Raw genomic sequence first — 22,811 nt, forward strand, 5'->3', positions numbered from 1 at the left:
AGCCCCAGGATGCACAGGATGAACGATGATTTTAAATCATTAACGCTCAAAGGATACATGGTTTGATGTCCATTCAGACACCCACACCTCACCAATGGAAAAGGGACAAAGGAAGGAAGTGAGGTCTATTTATAGACGTCAACCAGGGGAATATGGGTAATGTAGTGTACTAGGGATTGTGGAAAAAAAAAATTAGGAAAAGGAAACAAATGAGTCAAATTCAAAACACTAGTATGATGATTTGGTGCTCAAGAAACATTTCGCATTGTCAGTGCTTTTTTTCTTTAATGAACAGACAGTTCAACAAAAAAGCATTTATTTAATGATTTTTTTTAACAATGTTGGAGCATTTACTGTGACCTTTGTATGAATAAATAAATAAATACGACAGAAACCATGAAGAGCTGCGTCCAGAAAAAGTCCCTCAAAAAGAAGAAAATAGCCAAGATATGTTTCACAACATGCATCCCTCAAAACATTTCAGAAGAGCAATGATAGGCCTATTTCTGTTTTATTTTCTTCAGCCATATATTGGATATTTCATTTTGAACATCAGTATCCACTCACTGGCATTTTAGACACTCAGAAATGATGAAATGCCAGTTTATGAAGCATTCAATGGCGTGACAGACAGGCTGTGGTACTTAGAGACGTCTCTGTGTGCACCTCTCTTATCTAAGACATTGAGTTCCATCATCTGTAAGAGTCCTCGGGTCACAAACACTTCAGCTCTGCACAACAGTGACTCATGCTCTCCTGGGACCTGTGTGGGAGAACTGTCCATATTCATCACAAACCGGTGTGACTCATCTCAGCAAAATATCTATCTATCTATCTATCTATCTATCTATCTATCTATCTATCTATCTATCTATCTATCTATCTATCTATCTATCTATCTATCTATCTATCTGTGTATCTATCTATCTATCTATCTGTCTATCTATGTATCTATCTATCTATCTATCTATCTATCTGTGTATCTATCTATCTATCTATCTATCTATCTATCTATCTATCTATCTATCTATCTATCTATCTATCTATCTGTCTATCTATGTATCTATCTATCTATCTGTGTATCTATCTATCTATCTATCTATCTATCTATCTATCTATCTATGTATCTATCTATCTATCTATCTATCTATCTATCTATCTATCTATCTGTCTGTGTATCTATCTATCTGTCTGTCTGTCTATCTATCTATCTATCTATCTATCTATCTATGTATCTATCTATCTATCTATCTATCTATCTATCTATCTATCTATCTGTGTATCTATCTATCTGTCTGTCTATCTATCTATGTATCTATCTGTCTATCTATCTATCTATCTATCTATCTATCTATCTATCTATCTATCTGTCTGTATATCTGTCTATCTATCTATCTATCTATCTATCTATCTATCTATCTATCTATCTGTCTGTCTGTCTATCTATCTATCTATCTATCTATCTGTCTATCTATGTATCTATCTATCTATCTATCTATCTATCTATCTATCTATCTATCTATCTATCTATCTATCTATCTATCTATCTATCTGTGTATCTATCTATCTGTCTGTCTATCTATCTATGTATCTATCTGTCTGTCTATCTATCTATCTATCTATCTATCTATCTGTCTGTGTATCTATCTATCTGTCTGTCTATCTATCTATCTATCTATCTATCTGTCTATCTATCTATCTATCTATCTATCTATCTATCTATCTATCTATCTGTCTGTCTATCTATCTATCTATCTATCTATCTATCTATCTATCTATGTATCTATCTGTCTGTCTATCTATCTATCTATCTATCTATCTATCTATCTATCTGTCTGTCTATCTATCTATCTATCTATCTGTCTGTCTATCTATCTATCTATCTATCTATCTATCTATCTATCTATCTATCTGTCTATCTATCTATCTATCTATCTATCTGTCTGTCTATCTATCTATCTATCTATCTGTCTGTGTATCTATCTATCTGTCTGTCTATCTATCTATGTATCTATCTGTCTATCTATCTATCTATCTATCTATCTATCTGTCTGTCTATCTATCTATCTATCTATCTATCTATCTATCTATCTATCTATCTATCTATCTATCTATCTATCTATCTGTCTGTGTATCTATCTGTCTGTCTGTCTATCTATCTATCTATCTATCTATCTATCTATCTATCTATCTATATCTGTCTGTCTGTCTATCTATCTATCTATCTATCTATCTATCTATCTATCTGTCTGTGTATCTATCTATCTATCTGTCTGTCTATCTGTCTGTGTATCTATCTATCTATCTATCTATCTATCTATCTATCTATCTATCTGTCTGTCTGTGTATCTATCTATCTATCTATCTATCTGTCTGTCTGTCTGTCTGTCTGTGTATCTATCTATCTATCTATCTATCTATCTATCTATCTATCTATCTATCTATCTATCTATCTATCTATCTATCTATCTATCTATCTATCTATCACTGTACAATTGTATTGCTAAAGCATTTCTAAGATACCCAACAGCAAACTGTGCAATTTAAAATAATAATAATGCAAATAATAATGTATGTGTAATGTATCAAAATAAGTGCAAAATAATTAAAACTAAGGTGGGAGAATATAATGTAACAGTGCAGGGTGTAAATTTAAATAAAAAAAAAAAAAAAAAAATAACTATTGCTAAATGTGCCATTAAACGATAACTCTCTATCGCCTTCCTTTCGGCTATTTCCGTTCATTTCCGTAACTCCTCGGAAACTGTTCAGAAGAGGGCAGGACTCGAGTGCGCCTGTAACTAATCCAGTTCATTCCTCCGGATCAGTTCACCTGAACTCCTGTCGAATGTTCATGCGCGCCCAGGTGAGCTTTACCGGATACTATTTTTCGAGACAGCACCTACTTGACAGTTTGAGTCTTTTAAAGAGTTCATAGTTTGGTTTAACTTCAAAAGTGGACTTTGTGATTATTTTAAAACAATCTCCAAACACTTCTGAGGAATGCGGCGGATCTGAACCACAATATTTGTATACTGTTTGTGTTTACAAAGTGATCTGGGTGGCACGAAACAATCTGAAAAGCAAATCATGGCAACGGGAGGATTTAAATCTAACAGCGCAACGGACTTTCTGGAGGAATGGAAAGCAAAGCGTGAGAAGATGAGAGCAAAGATGCTTGGAGATATCGCCGCTGCCACGGGGAGAACAACTGAGTTAAACAACAACGGCAGCTCGGTTAACTGCGTCTCCGCTTCGTCCTCTTATCCGGTGGCCCGGTCTTCCTCTTCGACCGCTTTGAAGGATGAACCGAAGAAACCCGAGCCGCCCGGGGAAAACTTGAAGAAGACGCCGGAGAAAGTGAGTGGAGTCCCGCAGGGGGAGAGCTCGAGTCCCGCTGGTGTGGATGACAGTGATAAGGAGAGTCCCACACCCAGCAAGAGCAAAGAGAAGAAGAGCTCAGGACCCAGCGCCAGAAAGGGCAAAGGACAGATAGAGAAAAGGAAGTTAAGAGAGAAGAGGAGGTCAACAGGTGTTGTCAGCATACCGTCCAATGAGGTGAGTTCACTTGTTTTAAAGTTAACCATATCATCCAGGTAGCAGCAGGGCTGTGGTATCAGATGATGTTTATAATCACAACATTCATATCCATATGTATTACCATTGTACTTCCAAAAATATGGTAATACTGTGGTGTACGTCTTGTATAAGAATGCCCACTTCTGCTGGGTTGTCTTTGTTGCAACCACATGTTGGCAAATGTTAGCCAAACTTTGTATGTTAAGTAAAAAACGTGGTATTGCAGTTGTGCCTTCATATAAATAAGTCAGTACCATGGGATTTTTATTCGACTTTTATTAAAACATTGTATTAACATGGAACCATGTCTACAAAGCCATGGTAATGGATACTTGGGCATGATGCTTTGATGTGTACCATGTCACTGAAGGATTGTCATATTGATATGCAATTTTTGTACCAAATAAATCCCATGGTATTACCAATGGCACCATGTCAAACATAGCTGTGTGGCCCGTATTAGCCCATATTTGCAACCATATGCTTTGTAAATTAAGTATAAAACATGGTATTACTGTGGTACCATGTCTGTAAAACCATTAAAATGGTTATTTGTCCCTGATGTATACCATGACACTGATTAATGGGAAAAAACACTTACGAAAGAGGTGCTATGGTGTTTCCATGTTTATAAAGAATGATAAATGCTTTGTAGTCACACAATATGACCTGCATAGCAAATATGTATTTTTAGTGCTGTCAAATGAGTAATTATGATTAATCGCATCCAAAAACAAGTTTTGTTTACATAATATATGAGTGTACTGTGTATTTTTTATGCACGTATAAATACACACATAAGCATGTATATATTTAAGAAAAATGTTATGTTTATATATTAAAATATTTATTTGTAATAATTAAATGAAAATAAATATATACATGGAAATGCACATAAATGTTTTTAAAACATACTGGTATGTGTGTGTATTTATACTTTATACATAATAAATGTACACAGTAGACACACATTATGTAAACAAGAACTTCTATTTTGGATGCGATTAATCATTTGACAGCACTAATTTACGTGTATTTCAAAGCATACTGTGGTACCATCATGCTAGTTAACAAAAAAAATATTCTAAACATTGTAATAATGTGGTACTTCCGTAAATTATCTGTCGGCCCATTTCTACTGAGTTGGAGTTGCAACCGTGTTTGCATATGCACAGTATCCTAAATATGGTTTGTAACTAAAGTAGACAAGAATGCATTATTGGAACCATATTTGCTATGCAGGTCATATTGTGTGACTACAAAGCATTTATCATTCTTTATAAACATGGAAACACCATAGCACCTCTTTCGTAAGTGTTCATTTGTGCAAACTGGCATTTTTGCTTGCATAGACACAACTCTAGCCAAGTTATATAACTTGAGAAGAAAAAGCTGTAATCTGATATCCATCATTAAATGTCACTGCAGTTAACTCGCATGCCTGCCTTATAATGTATGTGATGGATCTGTTCAAAGCATGTTCTCCTCTAGGCATCCCTTACATAAATCAAGACTAGAAGGCAGTGAGTTTGATCACTAACAGATTGAGATAATGCTATACATATTTTGTGTGTTTCATGATTTGTAATGACTGAGAGTTGCAGAATAACATACTGTATCATGTGATGTAGATGATGGGGAACATAGTACAGCTGTTCCTCTAGTTAAAGACACCTCATCAGCTGATTATAAGTTTCACCACTACTATCTCTCGCCCCTTTTGAGCCAAGGGAGGCTTGTTAGTGTAGCATGCCGTACTGGAGCTGTGAATGCCTGCGTACCACCCAGCTCCGCTGCCCCGCGGATAGTTACTGTTGGAGGCTGACCAGTATGTCTGCTTGGGCCGAAGACATCCTGTCATTAGCCTCTTGTGCTGTGCCAAGGTAAAGTAGTTTGGGAAGTGGGTGCAGGCCAAGACTTAATGTTAGGGTGTCTTGATAAGTGTGCACACTCATGCCCCATGGCCTCTCTGGGGCTGTTAGTGCAAGAATGCATATGTGGGGCTGGTTAAATTATTTATCGTTTTGACACTTCATTTTTCTTCCGTCTGGGGTTGAAGCGAGCATAAGCGAGGGAGCGTGGCATGCAGTTTGAGCATGTGTAAGTGTGAAGGAAGTTAATGGCTATGACATGCTGTCTAAACACATTCACCCAGGGTTCCATCACCTGAAACTATCATGTGGTATGGTGTCCAACCATATGTCTCACACCTCTTGGACAAAACAGGTCCAGAGTGTGCTTGCTTTGAGAAAAGAAATGCAGTAAACCAGACATTTGGGCTTTCTGTAGGTCGTTTCCCTGTATTTCCTGCTGTGGCTTCAAATTTATAGGGCTCATTGTTCCACCGTGTGCATTTAGCAGCTTGCTGTGAGTTACTGGACTCTTGCAGAGCCTCCCGGGTTCTCCGCCTGAAACCTAAACTTTGTTTCCCGCTGTTATTGTGATGGGAGCTGATAATGTCTATAAAGCCTGCCCTGAACTTCGTCTCAGAGTAATTCATCAGCAATTTGCAACAGTTTGCAAATGAGCAGTGCATTGCAAACACCTAAGCCTTCTGTATGTGTATGTCCCACTGTAACTTTAATCCGTAACGTGTTTGTTTAGTATTACAGATCTGAAAGTTCATGTCACAAGCTAGAACGTTTAAATAAAGTTCCCTTGCTATGTGTGTTTATCTAGGTTGACTGAAAAGTTTGTTTTAATTTTTGAGCGTTTGGACCAGCGTGGCTTTAATAAACGCAAATGCTATTGTTTGACATCTGGCCGAGTCTCAATGTCCTCACGACCTGTTTGGAGATAAAAGGCTCCATGTCCGGTCTGCTTGGCGGGTTGCCATTTCAAAATTCCAAGTCCAGCATAAACAACGACATTCTCAACTTTATGTGGTGTGAAAACCCCAAAGTCGTGTTTGCACAGAAGAACTGGAGATGAACCTTGATATGGTTGTCTGTCATTTTTATTGTGTCCCATTTGGATGGAATTCGCAATCCTGAGAAATAAATATTTATGATTGTTTCTTGCTGAAGGAGTTGCTGGCGGCAATAAGCCAGGTCGTTTTTCACTCTCTGAGAGGACGTTTGGCAAATCTTAAGCCTGACTAGGCACACTTGCACACTGAAGTGCAAGTCTGAAATTTTCGTATGCGTTTTTCGTATTCGTCATGCTAAAAATTCATCACGCACAGAAATCTTGCACGCTGAGTCCGATACGTATTAATTAATCAGTTGCGTTAATTTGCAAAACAATACAAAATGGAGCAGTGAGGATGATTTTGTTGTACTCTCTCTTTTTTAAAGGGGGAAAAAGAAAGAGGAAATATTGGATCCATCCAATCCTGAGATTAGAGAGGAAGGAGAGTTTCATCCCGGGCGATTCAAAGTTTACATCAGGATGTCAGTGGCTTAGTTTGATGCTTTGCTAGTAGGGATGTAATTGTATTATCAATATCGTGGTATCGCGATAGCAAAACTCTCGATGTTATGATGGTTACATGACGATATGAAACGGTCTTCTGCGCAAGAAGTGTAGTTTTTAAAATATATTTAAACTTTTTATTCTAACATAAAAGGTCTTTATAGTTGTGTTTTGTTGGCACATTATGTTTTTGGCACAGTATCTGTTAAATGAAACAAAAGTATTTTAAAGCAAAGCGCCCACTTTGTTCAGGCGATCAGTTTATGATCCGGTGTTTTCCGCACCTCAGAACGGCTCTGTTTGCAGTGAATGAATGCAGTGAACTCGTTTATTGCATGTGCAGTGTTTAGCATCAGCTACGACCATCAGCTATGCCTTATTTTCGGGACAGATGATTACAGCGTTTCACTACATTTGTAGTAAGATGCGTTTTTGTAAGCCTAAGTTTTGTAAGCTTAAGTTTTCACTCAAGCTGGAGTTTTCTGTCAAAATAAAAGCTCTACCGGCAAAGTAAAGTTACTGCAGTCCAAATTCAAAATATCTCTTTCAAGTGTAGAAATTAGGAATGAAGTATTGTAATTTCCGTACTGTAGTGTAAAGCAAAGATAATATTCTATGAAGTATTCATTTTTATTTATTTTACAGTGCAATTGTATAACAATATATGGCTATTACTGTCATAGGAATAACAATAATATAAAATTGTTGATATTATTATTATATTCTATTTTGTTTGGCTTCTTTAAACACCAGTGTGAATGTAATTTTAGACTAATTTAGATAGTATACCACAACTAAAAAAGAGGGGACTCAACCCTCTTTTTTCTGACTTAATTTTGAGCTCTCAAAGTGCATTAAATAGAACAGTTTAACTTTTTAACTTTTTTCCTTTTTTCTTCATTTGTCATCTTCATTTTTTTTTTTTTTTTAAGTATTGCAATAAATATAGTACCATGGACTTCACATCAAGATATTATCGTATCGTGAGATTTTGATATCCTTGCTAGCGATAATGTAGCCACATATTAATAAGAAGACCATCAACTTCCGTGAACTCAGTGTGCAAGGACCTATACAGTGATTGTGCTGCAAGACGAAGTGGATCGACTCGTCAGACGCCATTCTTGATTTTGGTGTTCGCTTGTACGGTGACTCTAAATTGTCAAAACACCTGTCTGACAAAATGCTCACTATATATGCAAAAAATGCAGAAAACTGAACCCGATCCAATTTTATGATGGACGAAAGTTTCAGAGGCAGTGTGTAAACGTGCAACGATTGACGCAACTTGAGGTCGTATTTATTTTTTAACGTGCCAAAATTTTATCTCAAGTTCTTGGGAATTTGCTGTACATTTGTGACATTAAAACAGGAAACCTGGAATAACTGGCAGATGTCTGGCTTTGGTAACAGTCTTGTGGACGAAAAGCAGTCCTTAACATTTCCTTATCTTCTGCTTCTAGTGACCTGTAGGGTCTGGTTAACCAAACAAAGCCTTTGCACAAGCAAATCACGACTAGAAGTCGTTGAAATGCTTTTGTTAAAGCACCCTTTTCTTTTACAGCTTGTGGACTGCTGTGTTTTAAACCTGCGGTTGTTGTTCAACTTAATTGTTTGCACTCTATGACCTGCTGTTAAAATGTCAAAACGTTCACCTTAGTTAACTGCCGTTGTATAATGTCAAACATAAAAATTTGGTTTTGCAGTTTTGTGATATTGTACATTTGCCGTTGCTGGCAACGGTCTACTGCCTGGAATGAGATTTTGCCGCCTAAACAAGCATGGGACGGCATGTTTTGCAGTCACCATTTTTTCCAAACAAGGTCACATCAACACTATAAATACCTCCGAGATTCAGTCATGGGTAGGCAAGGTAAGCGACCAGCTCTGAACGCTTTCTCCTTTTGTTTTTAGAACATTCCAGGCTATATAGTGGAGTATTTTTGGTCATCTTTTTAACAACAGAAATGCCTTTATTTGTTACCACTGATATGTGTTAGAGGTTGCATTGCATTCCCTTGTTCTCCTGTAGTTTGGGATTATGAGCAGCTTGAAAGTTTCAAAACTGAGGTATTGATAAAACAGGTAGTCTCAGGGTCCCACTACAAGGCTCCTTTGGATGTCAGGCCTTGTTAATGTACCACTCAACATTCAAAGCATGATGTGCAACATCCATTTAACTGTCGGCCCACATCAGTACACATAATCGAAGAGCTGGAATGCAGTGAGACCAAGACTCCCAGTACTGGCCCTCTGAGCGGTCACCCTTCTCCTCAGATTACATTTCGCTCGATCTTACTTAGCTGTCCGGTCTTTTCAAGCATTACACAGACTGACTCACTTTCAGTTCAAAACTTATGCTCTTCCTTGTTTATGATGCATGACAGGCATCGCCATTTTCTCAGCGTGCCACAATCATTTCCGTTGCGTGTCGTAATGATGCATATATGATGATAGCGGCACCTTTTGCATTTGGGTTCGTCTCTTAGAAACACAATGGTCACGGTGTGTGCACATGCATTAGCTAGCCGATGTATTGTGACAGCTGTGCGTTCATCACTCTTCCTCATGTGTAGACAGTGTGTAGGTATGAACTCTATAAATAGCCCCTTTCTAGGCTTGTGTGTTCAGCTCTTTTTGTTTACTTGAGAAATATCTCGGTGCTTTGTCAGCATCGCAGTGACGCATTGCTGCACATTGAGTCGTCACTGATTAACGTGCACCAGCTACCACATAGAGAATGAACTATCTGACCTGTTGCTCCCTTGGTGTGGCCAGCTTTTATCAAGCATATTTGTCTGTGTTCAAGAGCGTTTGCTTCTTAGTTCAATATTTGAAGCATGTAGGTTAGTGGGCAGAGTTCAAAAGAGGAACGAATAAGTTGTATATCTTGTACTGAGATGGGACGCCACATGTTGGGGAAGCTACTGTGAAGCTGTAGCAGCTCATAATTAAATGAAAATTAGACAACAGTCAAACTAGCCGTTTAACATGTTTTAACCAGACGTGACATGATAAATTGAATGCCAATAATAATCTGTTTTTTTCATAACTGAGCACAACAGCAGATGATGTGGCAGTACATTTTAGTGGTTGCTTGGTTTCTTTTTCTGCAGCATTGCACTTGTTTGTCCTGCATACAATGAAATGTCATTGTACTGAAGTACTACTGCTCATGCATATTTATAATCAAATATATAGAGACTCGTTGTGGATAGAAGAGACTTTTGTGCAAATTGTGCAATGAATTCTGTATATCGCCCACACACAAGTTTCTTTTTTTTGTTAATAGTTTCAGCGTTTTTATGTTTAGACCTTTTCATGTCAGGCCTAGTTGGAATACATATAGTGGTCTTTTTAGCGCACACACACGTAGGGGTGGATCAATATACTGGTAAGCACGATTAACCAGTATAAATTTGTCAGCCGGTAGAGGTTTTGGACTGTCGTCTCTATCGTGGTTACATGCTCACGTGACATTGCTGTGGTACGTGTTTACAAAAATGTATCGTTTGTATGCGTTTTTAAGCATTGCGGTTTCAAAACATGCGCTTTTAAGCCATTGAAATGCAATCAGCTGTGAAACAGAACTTATTTTGCACACGTGAAGATGGTGTTCATAGAGCGCTGGAGTATTTTGCAGGCCTTGAACTGTTAAATACACACTTGTATGTGTCAGAACACCTGTCTTTGCAAGTATCCTGATAAACGCAGTAATTTAGGTCTTAAGTGAAAACGAACAGCTGAGAAAGAAAACACACGTGTAACAGTATATTGACTCAGGGCAGCTCTTAAAGTGACAGCAGTCTAATATTCCTGCTGTCTGTCATTCGTGTTAATCAAACAACAAAAAAGGAGAAAAAAAAATCTCTCTGCACTTGACTTTGTAACTTTAATAAGAAGAAATATATTAATTTACACAGTAAAGAATGTGTTTTTTATACATTTGATTACTTTATGCAGTGTATGTTGCGTTTCTTATTTATTTGTTCTACTGTAGTTCTTTTGTCCTATTGCTTGTAATTAGTTTCTTCTTTTTAATCTAGGCTGGTATCAGTTTATTGTGATATGAGCCGCTTTTCCACTATCGGGCCGAACCGTTCTCTTTGCTTAACCGTTCCATTCCGTGCCGATCCGGGCCAGTCAGCACGGATATGGTTTCATTTTCCACTGTGGTGTTGATAAAAATGGAACTCTTTGGAATGTTAACACTGCTTTTGGAACTACTTTGTTAAATAACAGAAAAAAAGGACACAACTCTTGGTGCAAAAAATGTAATAAACAAAAGGCGACAACAGGTACGTTACCAACAAATGCTGAGGGGATATGCATGCCAACGGAGATGGACACAGAAGGTAAAACCTTTCTAAAAATAAGCATTTATTGACAGTGTTAATGCATGAGCTATGAACGCAGCGTAACAGTTGTTTACTTGGCTGTTTAACCAAATAGCGTTCTTTCGCTTAGCACACACATTCTATCAGCACGGTTTGGCATGGTTGTCTAACCGTGCCAAGAATTCCGGGCCGAGAACGGCTTGTAATCTGCCATGCCGTACCAGGCTCAGGTGGAAACACAACTGGAACTGTACATAACCATTCCAAGAACCGTTCGGCCCGATAGTGAAAAAAGCGGCTATTGACATTGGTGACAAGAATTATAACATTTCTATTATATAAAAAATTTTGATATCATAAAGACCTTATTTAAAACATAAACAGCTATAATGTGAGATATTGTTACCGTAAAATAAAATTAAAAGATTTTGGTCATATCGCCCACTCCTACACGCACGGTATATTTTAAATTGTAATAATATTTTAGTTTTTACTGTGATTTTTTTTTTTTTTTTTTTTTTTTTTTGATCCAATGAAAGCTGCCTTTGTGTGCATAAAAGGCTTCTTTCAAAAACCAAGCTCAAATTTTTGACTGGTAGTGTACTTTTGTTGTTAGATGTATAAATATATAATATATAATTAACATTTAAAATTAATTTTAGTGTATTCATCTGTTCTCTGTAATCGATTTGTACGGAAATAGCGCTAATTCTCATGCCGGTTCGTCGCTGAAATCTGAGCCAGTGCGAACTTCAGACCACAGCCTCGCGTTTCACTGGCAGCTGAAAGATGCCTGTGACTGGGTAAAAATATTAAATTAACCCAATAAAATGACCCAGCAGGCTGAACCCAACATTTAAACCCAAACGAGAGGATATGGAGAGTGCATTTGATTACAGTATAACCAAATAACAGTGATGTAGCATTTTGTCAGACTACACAGCAATTCTTTGGAAACAAAAAATGTTTCTGGAAATAGCTGAGATAATGTCAGGCTACTAAAAAGTAGTTAGGTTAGTGGTGTAGCTGGTATAGTAGACGTAACACTTTCACTTTGTCAGTCCATATTCATCTGGGAGCCAGTGGGCAATCTGATTTATTTTTTTTGTGTATTGCAGAACACTTGGAGAGAGATTCCAGCGTGTTTTTAATGATATCGGCTAACGTTTTGTCACACAGTGATTATTTACACGGCTGCCTGTTAGCTTTGATTGTGTGCAGAAACAATGATTATAAAACGGAGTGGATTTGGCCAGTAGTTGTTTGCGAACATTCCTTTCAGCAGGGTGCTTGGTATGAGTCAGTGGTAAAACCAGGCCACTCTGCGTGATTAGGCATTAGCCTGTCTGCTTCCATTCACCATTGCACAACAAGACAAACCAGCTTGCTTTTTGTTTCTATTTTTCTTTTCTTACTATCAGCCTTTGATCTTTTCCCCCTCCATCTCTCATCTCTCACTGTGTCTGTTTTCTCTTTGTCATGTGGTGCAAAGCGTGCTGATAGGTTGGTATTTCAGGATCTTAAATCAGTTTCACCTGATACAAGATACTTGTTTATTGTAGGGGCAAAGAGGACAAACACAGAAAACAATGTAAAGTTTAGGTTTATTAGAGTAGTTCTTATCTCCACAGTTGTTTTTAGTATTCATTCAGAATTCTTAATAAAGCAATTTTAATTGAACCAGTAACCATATGAGGGTTAACTTTGGTATGTAATCACTTCTCATCTTGGTATGTCATCTTGTCACTTAATGTTTGTTTATTTGGAGATAAATAAATTATAGATAAATTATGTCCAGTGAGTAATGTTGAGAAAGGTGTTTAAGAGTGATATAATTTTTAAACCAATATTTTTAAAGAGATAGTTCACCAAAAAATGACAGTTCTGTCATTAATTACTCACCCTCATGTTGTTCAGAACCCATAAGACCTTTGTTCATCTTCAGAACACAAATTAAGATATTTTTGATGACATCCGAGAGCTTTCTGACCCTGCATAGACAGCAATGCAACTACCACGTTTAAGGCCCAGAAAGGTAGTAAGGACATCGTTAAAATAGTCCATGTGACATCAGTGGCTCAACTGTAATTTTATAAATCTTAAATTGTGCAAAGAAAACAAAAATAACTTTATTTGACAATTTAGTCTCTTCCGTCTTGTCATCTTCCTTTTAAGTATCCATATACAGAACCGGTTTTTAATTACTGTTGTATTTCTGGCACAATGATGGAGTGATAACTAAATAATTACTAGGCTACGACAATAAAAACTACTATAAAAAATGTTTTAATAATAAATGTGACCATGGACCACAGAACCAGTCGTAAGTTTCTTTTATGGCAAAAATCATTAGGTAATTAAGTAAAGGTCATGTTCCATGAAGATATTTTGTAAAATTCCTACTGTAAATATATGAAAACTTAATTTTTGATTAGTAATATACACTGTTAAGAACTTTATTTGGACAACTTTAAAGGCAATTTTCTCAATATTTAGATTGTTTTCAGATTACAGATATTCAAATAGTTGCATCTTGACCAAATATTACCCTATCCTAACAAACCATGCATGAATGGAAAGCTTATTTATTCAGTTTTCAGATTGAAAAATTGACCCTTATGACTGGTTTTGTGGTCCATGGTCACAAATTAGTGTACAATGATATGTTTCAATTATTTCTGTAACGCACTTAAGCATAAATTGCTTTTATGCAAGAAAGTTAATAGGTTCAGTGCTATTTTTTAGATGTTTATTGATCAAACTGATTATTTATGCTTTTACTTTATGATTTATGATCTGGCTTTTGATTGCTGTATGATAAAAGAGAATGAAAAATAGAAGTACTTTCATTGAAGGAGGATCCTGAATCATTTCTAGAGAGCAGACTATCATAGAGACTTTGATGTTGACTTGTTTGATGTTGTTTCTTTTGAAACAAACAACCACTCAGAAAACACTAGTAACGCCCTAGAAATCACCCAAAACACTAGCAACTCCATAGCAACACACTAAAATCCACTCACAACACCTTAGCTGTTCAATATCAATTCCTTGGCTCTTTCCATACAGCCCCGGTAGCACAGTGGTGGCCAGTTTTGCAAAAAACAGCTCTGCTTTCATATTTTTGTCAGTACACCCAAGGCTTTGTCATATTTATGAGTTCTCCGGTATGCCGCCTCGTGCCACATCTCCATGGTTACACCTCAGACTTTGATCCCAAATAAATGTTTGCGTTGTTGCCAAGCTATGACACCGCATGCCAGTAGGGCATTAAAATAAAAAACACCATTTGTCCTCTTCTCCTTGTTTTGAGTCACATTATTGAGTTACGGCCTTGAAGGATGTAAAATGTGCAGAACAATCGAGAAACATGACCTTTCATCACTGTATGCATTCCTAAGCTTGATTAAGGATTTAAGTTGACTTGCCTTCATTAAAGTCGCATTTGTGTCTCGACTCTGCTTGTTAACTGTTCTGATTTGTTTGACCAAAGGCTTTAAAGAATGTGAATCATTTCTAAGGTACCTCAGTGTTTGAGGAAGCCAAATAAAATCCCCAAGGATCTGCTTTGAGGAAGAGTATCTTTGGACACATCAAAAGACAAACGAAAAGCAGAGACGCTTTGGAATGTAACTGGCAAACACGAAACATCAAATGAAAACACGCCACTAAAAGCTCATGGACACGAGAGCTTGATTAAGAATTATCTAAAGGAACAGCAGGGTTGCCACAGGGTTGTCCTTTGAAGGATATACCTCTAGTTTGCTTGGAAAGAGTTTTGCATGACAGTTGAGATAGTCCGGATTGACTTTCTTACATCAGTGATCCATTCTCATGCTGCCTTCATGTGCTATCAGAAATGTCTTCCCACTTCTGATGTTGTAATTATGAATTTGTTTAATTTAAAAGCTTTGTTGTAGGAAAGAATAGGAATCAGAGAGGAAGGAGTTTATTCCTGCCTACTTCTTGGGGAAATCTTATTAAAACCAAAAAAGGAATGGAAGCTATTTAGTCAATATCCAATGAATTTTGAATTAAATATAGCGTAATCAAGCAAGTTATACACTTTTTAATTTTATATTTTGTAATACAGGCATTGTTTTTTATTTTGTACTACAGACTTTTTCTCATCCAATATTTTGAGGAGGCACTGCATTTAGAGAATCAGCTAGCATGCTGATGATTCTTAAATTTCGGGCAGTTAAATGATTTTTTTGCTGTGGAAAAAACATACAATATGCATCAAATGGTTGTTTATGTCCGGAAATACTCATGACTGTAACAGCAAGAGAAGGCAATGTTGATGTGGGCAAAACTAATAAACCTTGACAGTCATTACAGCATTGTTTTGCCCAGCCAACATGAAATCTCAGAAATCAAAATGATCTAAATACGTCTTGAGAGGCTTTTCTGTACGACTAAGAAACTATCGTACAAACATTTGCAGTAGGATGTGAGGACTGCATCAGTGTTCTGCTAGCTTGGCTATTTCTCGACCCATTCATTTGAATTGTCCTTGAGCTGTTGTGCAAGTTTCTGTGCTGGTGGTTTTCACCTATATCAGCCTTCACCGCGTGATTGGGCGAACTCCTAAATATGCCTTTCACCTTGACAGGCCCAAGGTCTTGTTTTCATGCCTTTGTACAGGCCATGCCTGTTAACCTCTAGAACATCACTGACGTGAAAGGTTACGGGGTCAACTCCCTAGTCAACACCTGCTAATCTTCAGGCCTTCCAGAAGCTTGAGTCAGAAGAGACTCCAAAGATAACAAACAGGAGTAAGGTTATTGTTCGCAACCATTGATTTTCCTTTCATAGTAGGGGACACGTTTAGGATGATGTGGCAGCTCTTCGTCCTTGCCTGAGATAGCAGTCATTACGTTTATGCTGTAGATTAAATATCAGTGTTTTAGCAACGGTATGTTATCAACCAAACATCAGGTTTCATCAGGCGCAGGAATGCTTATAATGTTCACACGCCCAAGGTTGAGCACTGCTTATGCTCACAAGCGACATGTAACTTTGTGTTTAAAGGATTGTGTTGACAATGCGATGAAGTCCTACCCTAGGCTATACAGAAATGACAATGCATCATCAAAAATTAAATCTGGGACAATATTAAAGTCTACATGGAATCAAAAAGGGCCATTTTTACTTCCGTGTGCTTTTTTCTCGGTGCACATTTTTCCAAAGACAACAAAGTGTATCTTTATAGATTTTAAACGAAAGCTTACCTCTAAAAGATCTTTTTTTAAAAAAAATAAATTATAACCACCTGCTGCAGTTCTGCTGTAAGTCTTCTCTTTTTTTACGCTGTAATCAATTCACAATGCCTTACGTCTTTATCTCTCTGAAACTTGTCATGTTAAGGAAGTACAATGGGTTGTAAATGCCTTATCAAGTTGACTCTAAGTTGTTCCTTTCTAAACCCATTTAAAAGTGACATTCGATCGTTTGTGAACGATGCAGCTGCTCACTTGCACTTCCTGCTCCATTGAACAGTAGTATTCAGTATTTGAACAACCTAATCCTGCTCTCCATGGACACAGGCTCACTGAACTCACCCAAACTCTAGCTTGTGAGGGTGTACGGATATTTCACTAAAATCCTGTTGAATGGCCTGATAACAGGTCCTGAAAAATCATGGCAACTGTTTGTGTTCAGCAATCTGTTGCAGGCAGTATGTTTGGTCTATTTAACTAAGGGTAAGGCATAATTTTGTGAATTGTTGTTTGACTTTCATTTAAATCATAATGACTATATTTTCTATAATTTAAGACCTTTTTGTTTCCTTTTATTTTAATGAACTAGTGTAGATTGGGATCACAGTGTCAGTCATGCATTGAGTGATCCATCTTTGATTGGTATGTTGCTCTGATGATTGACAGGGTTGATATTCCAGATGAGTTGTTGTTGCTCAGAGAGAGAGAGAAAGTAAAGCAAAGCAAAGGAATGACATTAAGATTAAACTTTAGGAGTTCCCCTTTTTCCTCCCATTTAATTTCCTTTCCTACTGTAACTCGAACCTCCCTTTAAACTTTGCTTTAAACCTATTGATCTTTATCTGATAGTTTCATCTTGGATAATACACCTGGGTCATTCCGTGTCAACTCAACCAGAAGTCATACTGCAATATCTTTAATACTTCTTGAGTTATAGGCATGCAAACTTTGGAAAAAGAATATTTTATGGCACCCAGACCGGTATATTCAATGCAGTTGTCTTGACAGAAAGTAACAAGATACATCTCTAGTTTCAACATTATTTGTTCTTCAGACATTCCTCTTTAAAAGAAAATAAGTATCATATTTTTTAAACTGAAAAAGTGTCAATGGTGGTGTTAATGATTTACTCCTAGAGCCATATTGAAATTCTGTTATCTCTGGAACCGAACCATAGAAGGTCTTAAAATTAAAGATCCAGAAAGGAAAGTTTGTTAATAGCCAATATCTAAAAGGGAATTAAAATATCTTTAAAACTTCTTGAGTTACAGGCATGCAAACTTTGGATAAAAACTTTTGGAGAAAAGTGCTGTTTCTCCATTTTTTCAATGGTCACCACTGGCACATAATGTAACAAAGATTGCTAAAGTCAACAGATTTTACTAATAGAACTAACAATCTCGGTGTAAAAATAAGATGATGCTGCCGTCTTTCTGAAGTCATTTTCCTGTAACTTGAAGGTGAAAATGGTCATTTTGACCATTATAATACAAAATAGTGGATTACTTAGTAAATATTCATCCATGACATTGAATTATTTTGCTTTTATCATCTTTCTTTAGAATAAATATTAGCAAAATCAAACATTTGAGCCGGGGAAGTTTCTGAAATTTGGTTGATTTAACATGGAATGACTCACCTTCAGTTGTTTAGAGTTTCCAGCTTTTATTCACAGTTGATTGGTTTTTCTAGCTCATTTATTTTTTTTGTCAGATATTCTGTAAGCTGGCCCTTCCTTTAGTGAGTCAAGCCCTAAATGATGCATAACCATCACACAGCCCTTCGCTGGATATTCATCTGGGATTTTCATCATGTCCGTATTGATCCTAAAGGCTTCCTTCTGCATTCTTCTTTCAGCTTTTCATTATTCTCCCCGTTCTCTCCTCGACCTCTTTCTGTTGATTCTGCGGTTGAAGTTTGGGCTTGTTTAACCTTCAGGCAAACTGTTTATTCCCGTCTGCTCATGCTTAATGCCCAATTTTATTTTTACATTTTTAAATCGTTTTTGTATAAAGTTTCACCCTTTTAACTTTGCAACACGCCAACACCAGACTCTATTGAAATAAATTGAGCCACGTCATCCGTGATGCTGAGTATTCCAAATTCAGGCCGCTGCCTGTATACAGGAGGCAATTCACTGTGTTTTGGACTGCACTGTCTAGTAAACACAGACTATGTGGTTTACGTCTAAATGAGAGAGGAGGACAGAGAATGCGAGAGATAAACATTTATCCCCTTAATTGGGACAGAGCCAATGACAACTAAAGCACCAGACTCAGGTTATGCAACAGACGAGAACAGTAATATTACATTTCACTCTCCCTATTTACTTCTGTGTCAGATGCTTGCCAGATGACCTTATATACTTCCTCTAATGAAGTTATTGTTCTTAATTTACGTCTGCTAATGGAAAAATTAGATATTTATTACTGGAAAGATGACTTTGGCCTATTTATATTACCAGTCTCTGTTTATTATAATAGCAGCGACTAATGTCATAGCGGAGATTTGCTAATACCTTTGTTTTAGCGTTCTTCTAGCTATTGCTAACAATCTGTCTGGATGATAATTATGTGCCTTGCATGTGATTCACTCATAATCATATGTTTTGACTGTTTTCTGTCATCCTTTTTAGGGTTTGGTAAGCTGGAAGAAGTTGTTGGCCAATGATAGCTAAGGAGTATGTACTTAACACTAATATATTCAGTGGGCGTTAATTACCCGCGCCAGCCAAAGGAAGACCAGCTGCGTTTTTGTTAGACACGCATTAAGAATTTCTTTTTTATTTTTGGTAAACTTCTCAAATCCCAACCACGAGACCGCAGTTTGGCTTCACCTCAGGCGTGACCATTCCGACGTTGCCGTGGAGGTGCTTGGTCTTCACCTCTCCCAGCGTTCTGATTGGATGAGGTAGGTAATACCCAGACACGGTTTGAAGGTGACTCATGCTTCTGTGTCTGTTAATGTTGGAGCACAATGGGCTCCATACACAGAGGCCCCCGGTGGGGAGGGCCAAGCATGCTCCAACGGTCCCAGCCCAAACTGCTGATTAACACCGGCCGGAATCTGAGAAAGCACATGGAATGCTCTTTGGCTTGCCTGGTATGCAGGTGTATTGTCCGACTTATTTCACTGTACATTGGTGCCTAGCTCTAGAGAAAGATGTGGAGAGGATTTGTACTACATTGTCCTCTGTTTGCATAATGTGTTGCTGTTGTTTTTCAGCGAGATGAATTTCTAAAATGAGAGCTTTGAGTGTAGCACAACCTGTTTTCCACATGAAAATTTCCCCATGATTTACTCACCCTCAAGCTATCCTAGGTGTATAAAACTTTTGTCTTTCAGACAAATTAATGTCCTGGCTCTTTCAAGCTTTATAATTGCAGTGAATGGCTGTTGAGATTTTGAAGTCCAATAAAGTGCATCCATCCATCATAAAAAGTGCTCCACATGGCTTCAGAAGGTAAATAAAGGCCTTCTGAAGTGAATCGATGCATTTTTGTAAGAATTAGAGGTACAAAATGAGGATTTGTAAAGAAAAATATTGGAGGATTTTTATATAAGCCAAGATGAGACTGGTTTCCATTTGCTGTAAACAAAACATCATTCGCTGGAAAGCCTGGTGAACGTCTTGTAAATGCGCATACGACAGTTAGTGGAAGCTAAAGATTACTGTTTATAAAATTCTAAATATGGATATTTGGTTTTCTTACAAACATGCATCGATTCGCTTCAGAAGGCCTTTATAATCCCCCCCGGAGATGTGTGGAGCACTTTTTTATGATGGATAGATGCACTTTATTGGGCTTCAAAATCTCAGCAGCCTTTCACTGCCATGATAAAGCTTGGAAGGGCCAAGACATTTTTTTTAATAAAACTTTTAATAAAACATTTTTTTTAATAAGATTGTGTTTGTCTGAAAGAAGAAAGTCATATATACCCAGGATAGCTTGAGGGTGAGTAAATCAATGGGTAATTTTTATTTTCGGATGAAATATATCTTTAATTAGTTGACCAGAGGATTTAAACGCCTGGCTGCTTTAATACTGTAGTAGAAAACTGAAAAGAACAAGTGTGCTTTTCTAAGTTTCTTCAGAAACTGCACTTTTGAGAAGTTTAGTTCAACTGAAATTTTCTTGGACGAGTTCAGTCATTTGAAAATGCATTGTAGCATTTTATACCTGGGTCAATAATTCATTTAATGAAATGTTGAAAATACATTTCATACAGCTGTGTACGTAGTTGTAGATTATTCCATTTGAAAATATTTGAAAATAAGTCTCTTCAAAATTGTCAAGTTGAACAAAAAGCTTCTTAGGCAATCTTCACAAACTCGTTTTTGTCAAATTAAAAATGATGTCTACCATGACTTGTGGTCAACTAAAGAAATGCAACCTCTGTTAGTAAAGAATCCGAGCCCAGCCTGTGTTTTTAGCGCTGAGTAAGGAAAGCTAGTAAAAATTCTTTGGATAATGATGAGTCTGCTTTATGCCTGGAGCAAAGTTCAGTTCCCATCACACCCCACTCCCAGTGTCTCTCTCTATTGCTCATACTCTCGCTCTCTTCGCTTTCTGTTGACACCCCTCTCTCTCCCTCCTACTTTCTCTCTCTCTTGTAATTACTGTTTAAGCATTGACCTGCATGTTGGAAGTTGCCCTTAATTTTGTGTTTTTCGAAGCATGTCTGTGCATGTGTTCTGCATGAACTGGCAAAGTGGAAGCAAGTCTCAAGCGAGCTAACATTATTCTGAAGTCACATTTATTTCTGTAGTCTTGGTAAAGATGACTCCCCTCCCTGTGGAGAGCTTAAAGAAATGCTTTCCAAATGGGACGTAAGCATTGTGTTTTCTTAATTAGTGGAGTTTGCCAAGGCAAATATGATTATTATTATTGCTCATACTTCATGTTAAGGATTTGAGCAAACCCTAAGTACTAGGCTTAGGCATTGTTTATCCTGCACCTGTGGTGCAACGGTCCTAAATAAAAAATCAAATGACTTGTTGATGCAAGGAGTATTATTACTTTTCTAAGCAATATGATGCTAATTTGTTGGTGGATGCTAAAATGCACCAACAAATTGAAACCCAGCCATGTCTAGAGACTAGAATTTACCAATTTAAATAAAACATATCTTGATTTGATTGCCTGCATATAATCAGGCATCGGAGGGATGTTTGATATGTGGCTGTATAAATATTGTTGCTTTTTATTTTCAGGAGTATGCATTCCATTTGCTAGCATTATGTTTGTTAACCCGTAGGACTCTGGTCTTATCTTAATTAAATCAGCAGTCTGCATACGCTGCCTCAGTCATGATAATCTTACGAACATGTTTCCAGGCGGATACACCTGATGAGTGGCCCCCCTTACTAAAACTTTAACTCAGTCTGCTTGCCTACTTTCTCCTGCTTGCATTCCCTCAAGTGCATCTGTGACAAAAATACCCAGATTGCTTTCCCATTAAATGTTAATGTTGTTATCGTTCAGCTGTAACTTGTAGAGTGGCGGCGTAACGTGATACAGTGGAACAGTGTTTCCTTTTGCCTCAGTTCATATGCTGAAGTGCTCATTTGTGCTATTTTCGGAAATGAACCTGCAGACAACAAATAGTTTTATGTTATTATAGAAAGCGTTCAGCTAAAAATGAAGCTTCTGCTATCATTTACTCACCCTCATTTTGCTTTAAACCTGTATGACTTTCTTTCATCTGTGGAACATAAAAGACTATACAGTACACTCTTAGGGGAAAAAAAAGGTACAAAGCTATCACTGGGGCGGTACCAAAAGGTACAAAAGCTAAAAGGTACATTAGGTTTACCTCTAAATTTGTTTGTGTTCCACAGATGAAAGTCAGACAGATTGAGTATATGACAGAAGTTTCATTTTTGGTGAACTATCTCTTTAAAAACAGGTATTTTTTAATAAAAGCTGAATGATGCTGTGGTCAGGAGAGTTTTTAAAGCATCTGATCTTTATGTAGGATTGTAATGGGTTATAAAAGTACAGTGTCCCAGTTTTCGGTTACCCCACAACCCTGGTCATCTATTGGTTTTCTTCATTCAACGTTAAACTCCTATTATTAGTAGCTAAGTCAGAGCTGACCCAGAAGCGGCTCTGCCAAACCCACCGAATCCCACATTTTATAGCTTTCATCCATGTTCTCTGGAGCAGAACATCTCCTTCAGAAACTGTCAGAATATTTCCCCTAACCTCTAAGTGGGGGTAGAACTCCCCAAGGTGCAACTTCTCAATCCATTATG

The 22,811-nt window shown here is 37.3% G+C and overlaps 1 protein-coding gene across 1 annotated transcript in view; it reads left to right on the forward strand.

Annotated features, from left to right (window-relative positions):
• The first annotated feature begins 2,775 nt into the window (after nucleotides 1–2,775).
• pawr (PRKC, apoptosis, WT1, regulator) overlaps nucleotides 2,776–22,811 on the forward strand; it is a 70,584-nt gene continuing 50,548 nt past the window's right edge. The window contains exons 1-2 of the mRNA XM_051107566.1: nucleotides 2,776–2,866; nucleotides 3,054–3,558. Of these exons, the coding sequence (XP_050963523.1) occupies nucleotides 3,091–3,558 (468 nt within the window). The 5' untranslated portion in view covers nucleotides 2,776–2,866; nucleotides 3,054–3,090. The remainder of the gene's footprint in view (nucleotides 2,867–3,053; nucleotides 3,559–22,811) is intronic.

Source organism: Labeo rohita, chromosome 4, assembly GCF_022985175.1.
Source record: "Labeo rohita strain BAU-BD-2019 chromosome 4, IGBB_LRoh.1.0, whole genome shotgun sequence".
Taxonomy (NCBI): domain Eukaryota; kingdom Metazoa; phylum Chordata; class Actinopteri; order Cypriniformes; family Cyprinidae; genus Labeo; species Labeo rohita.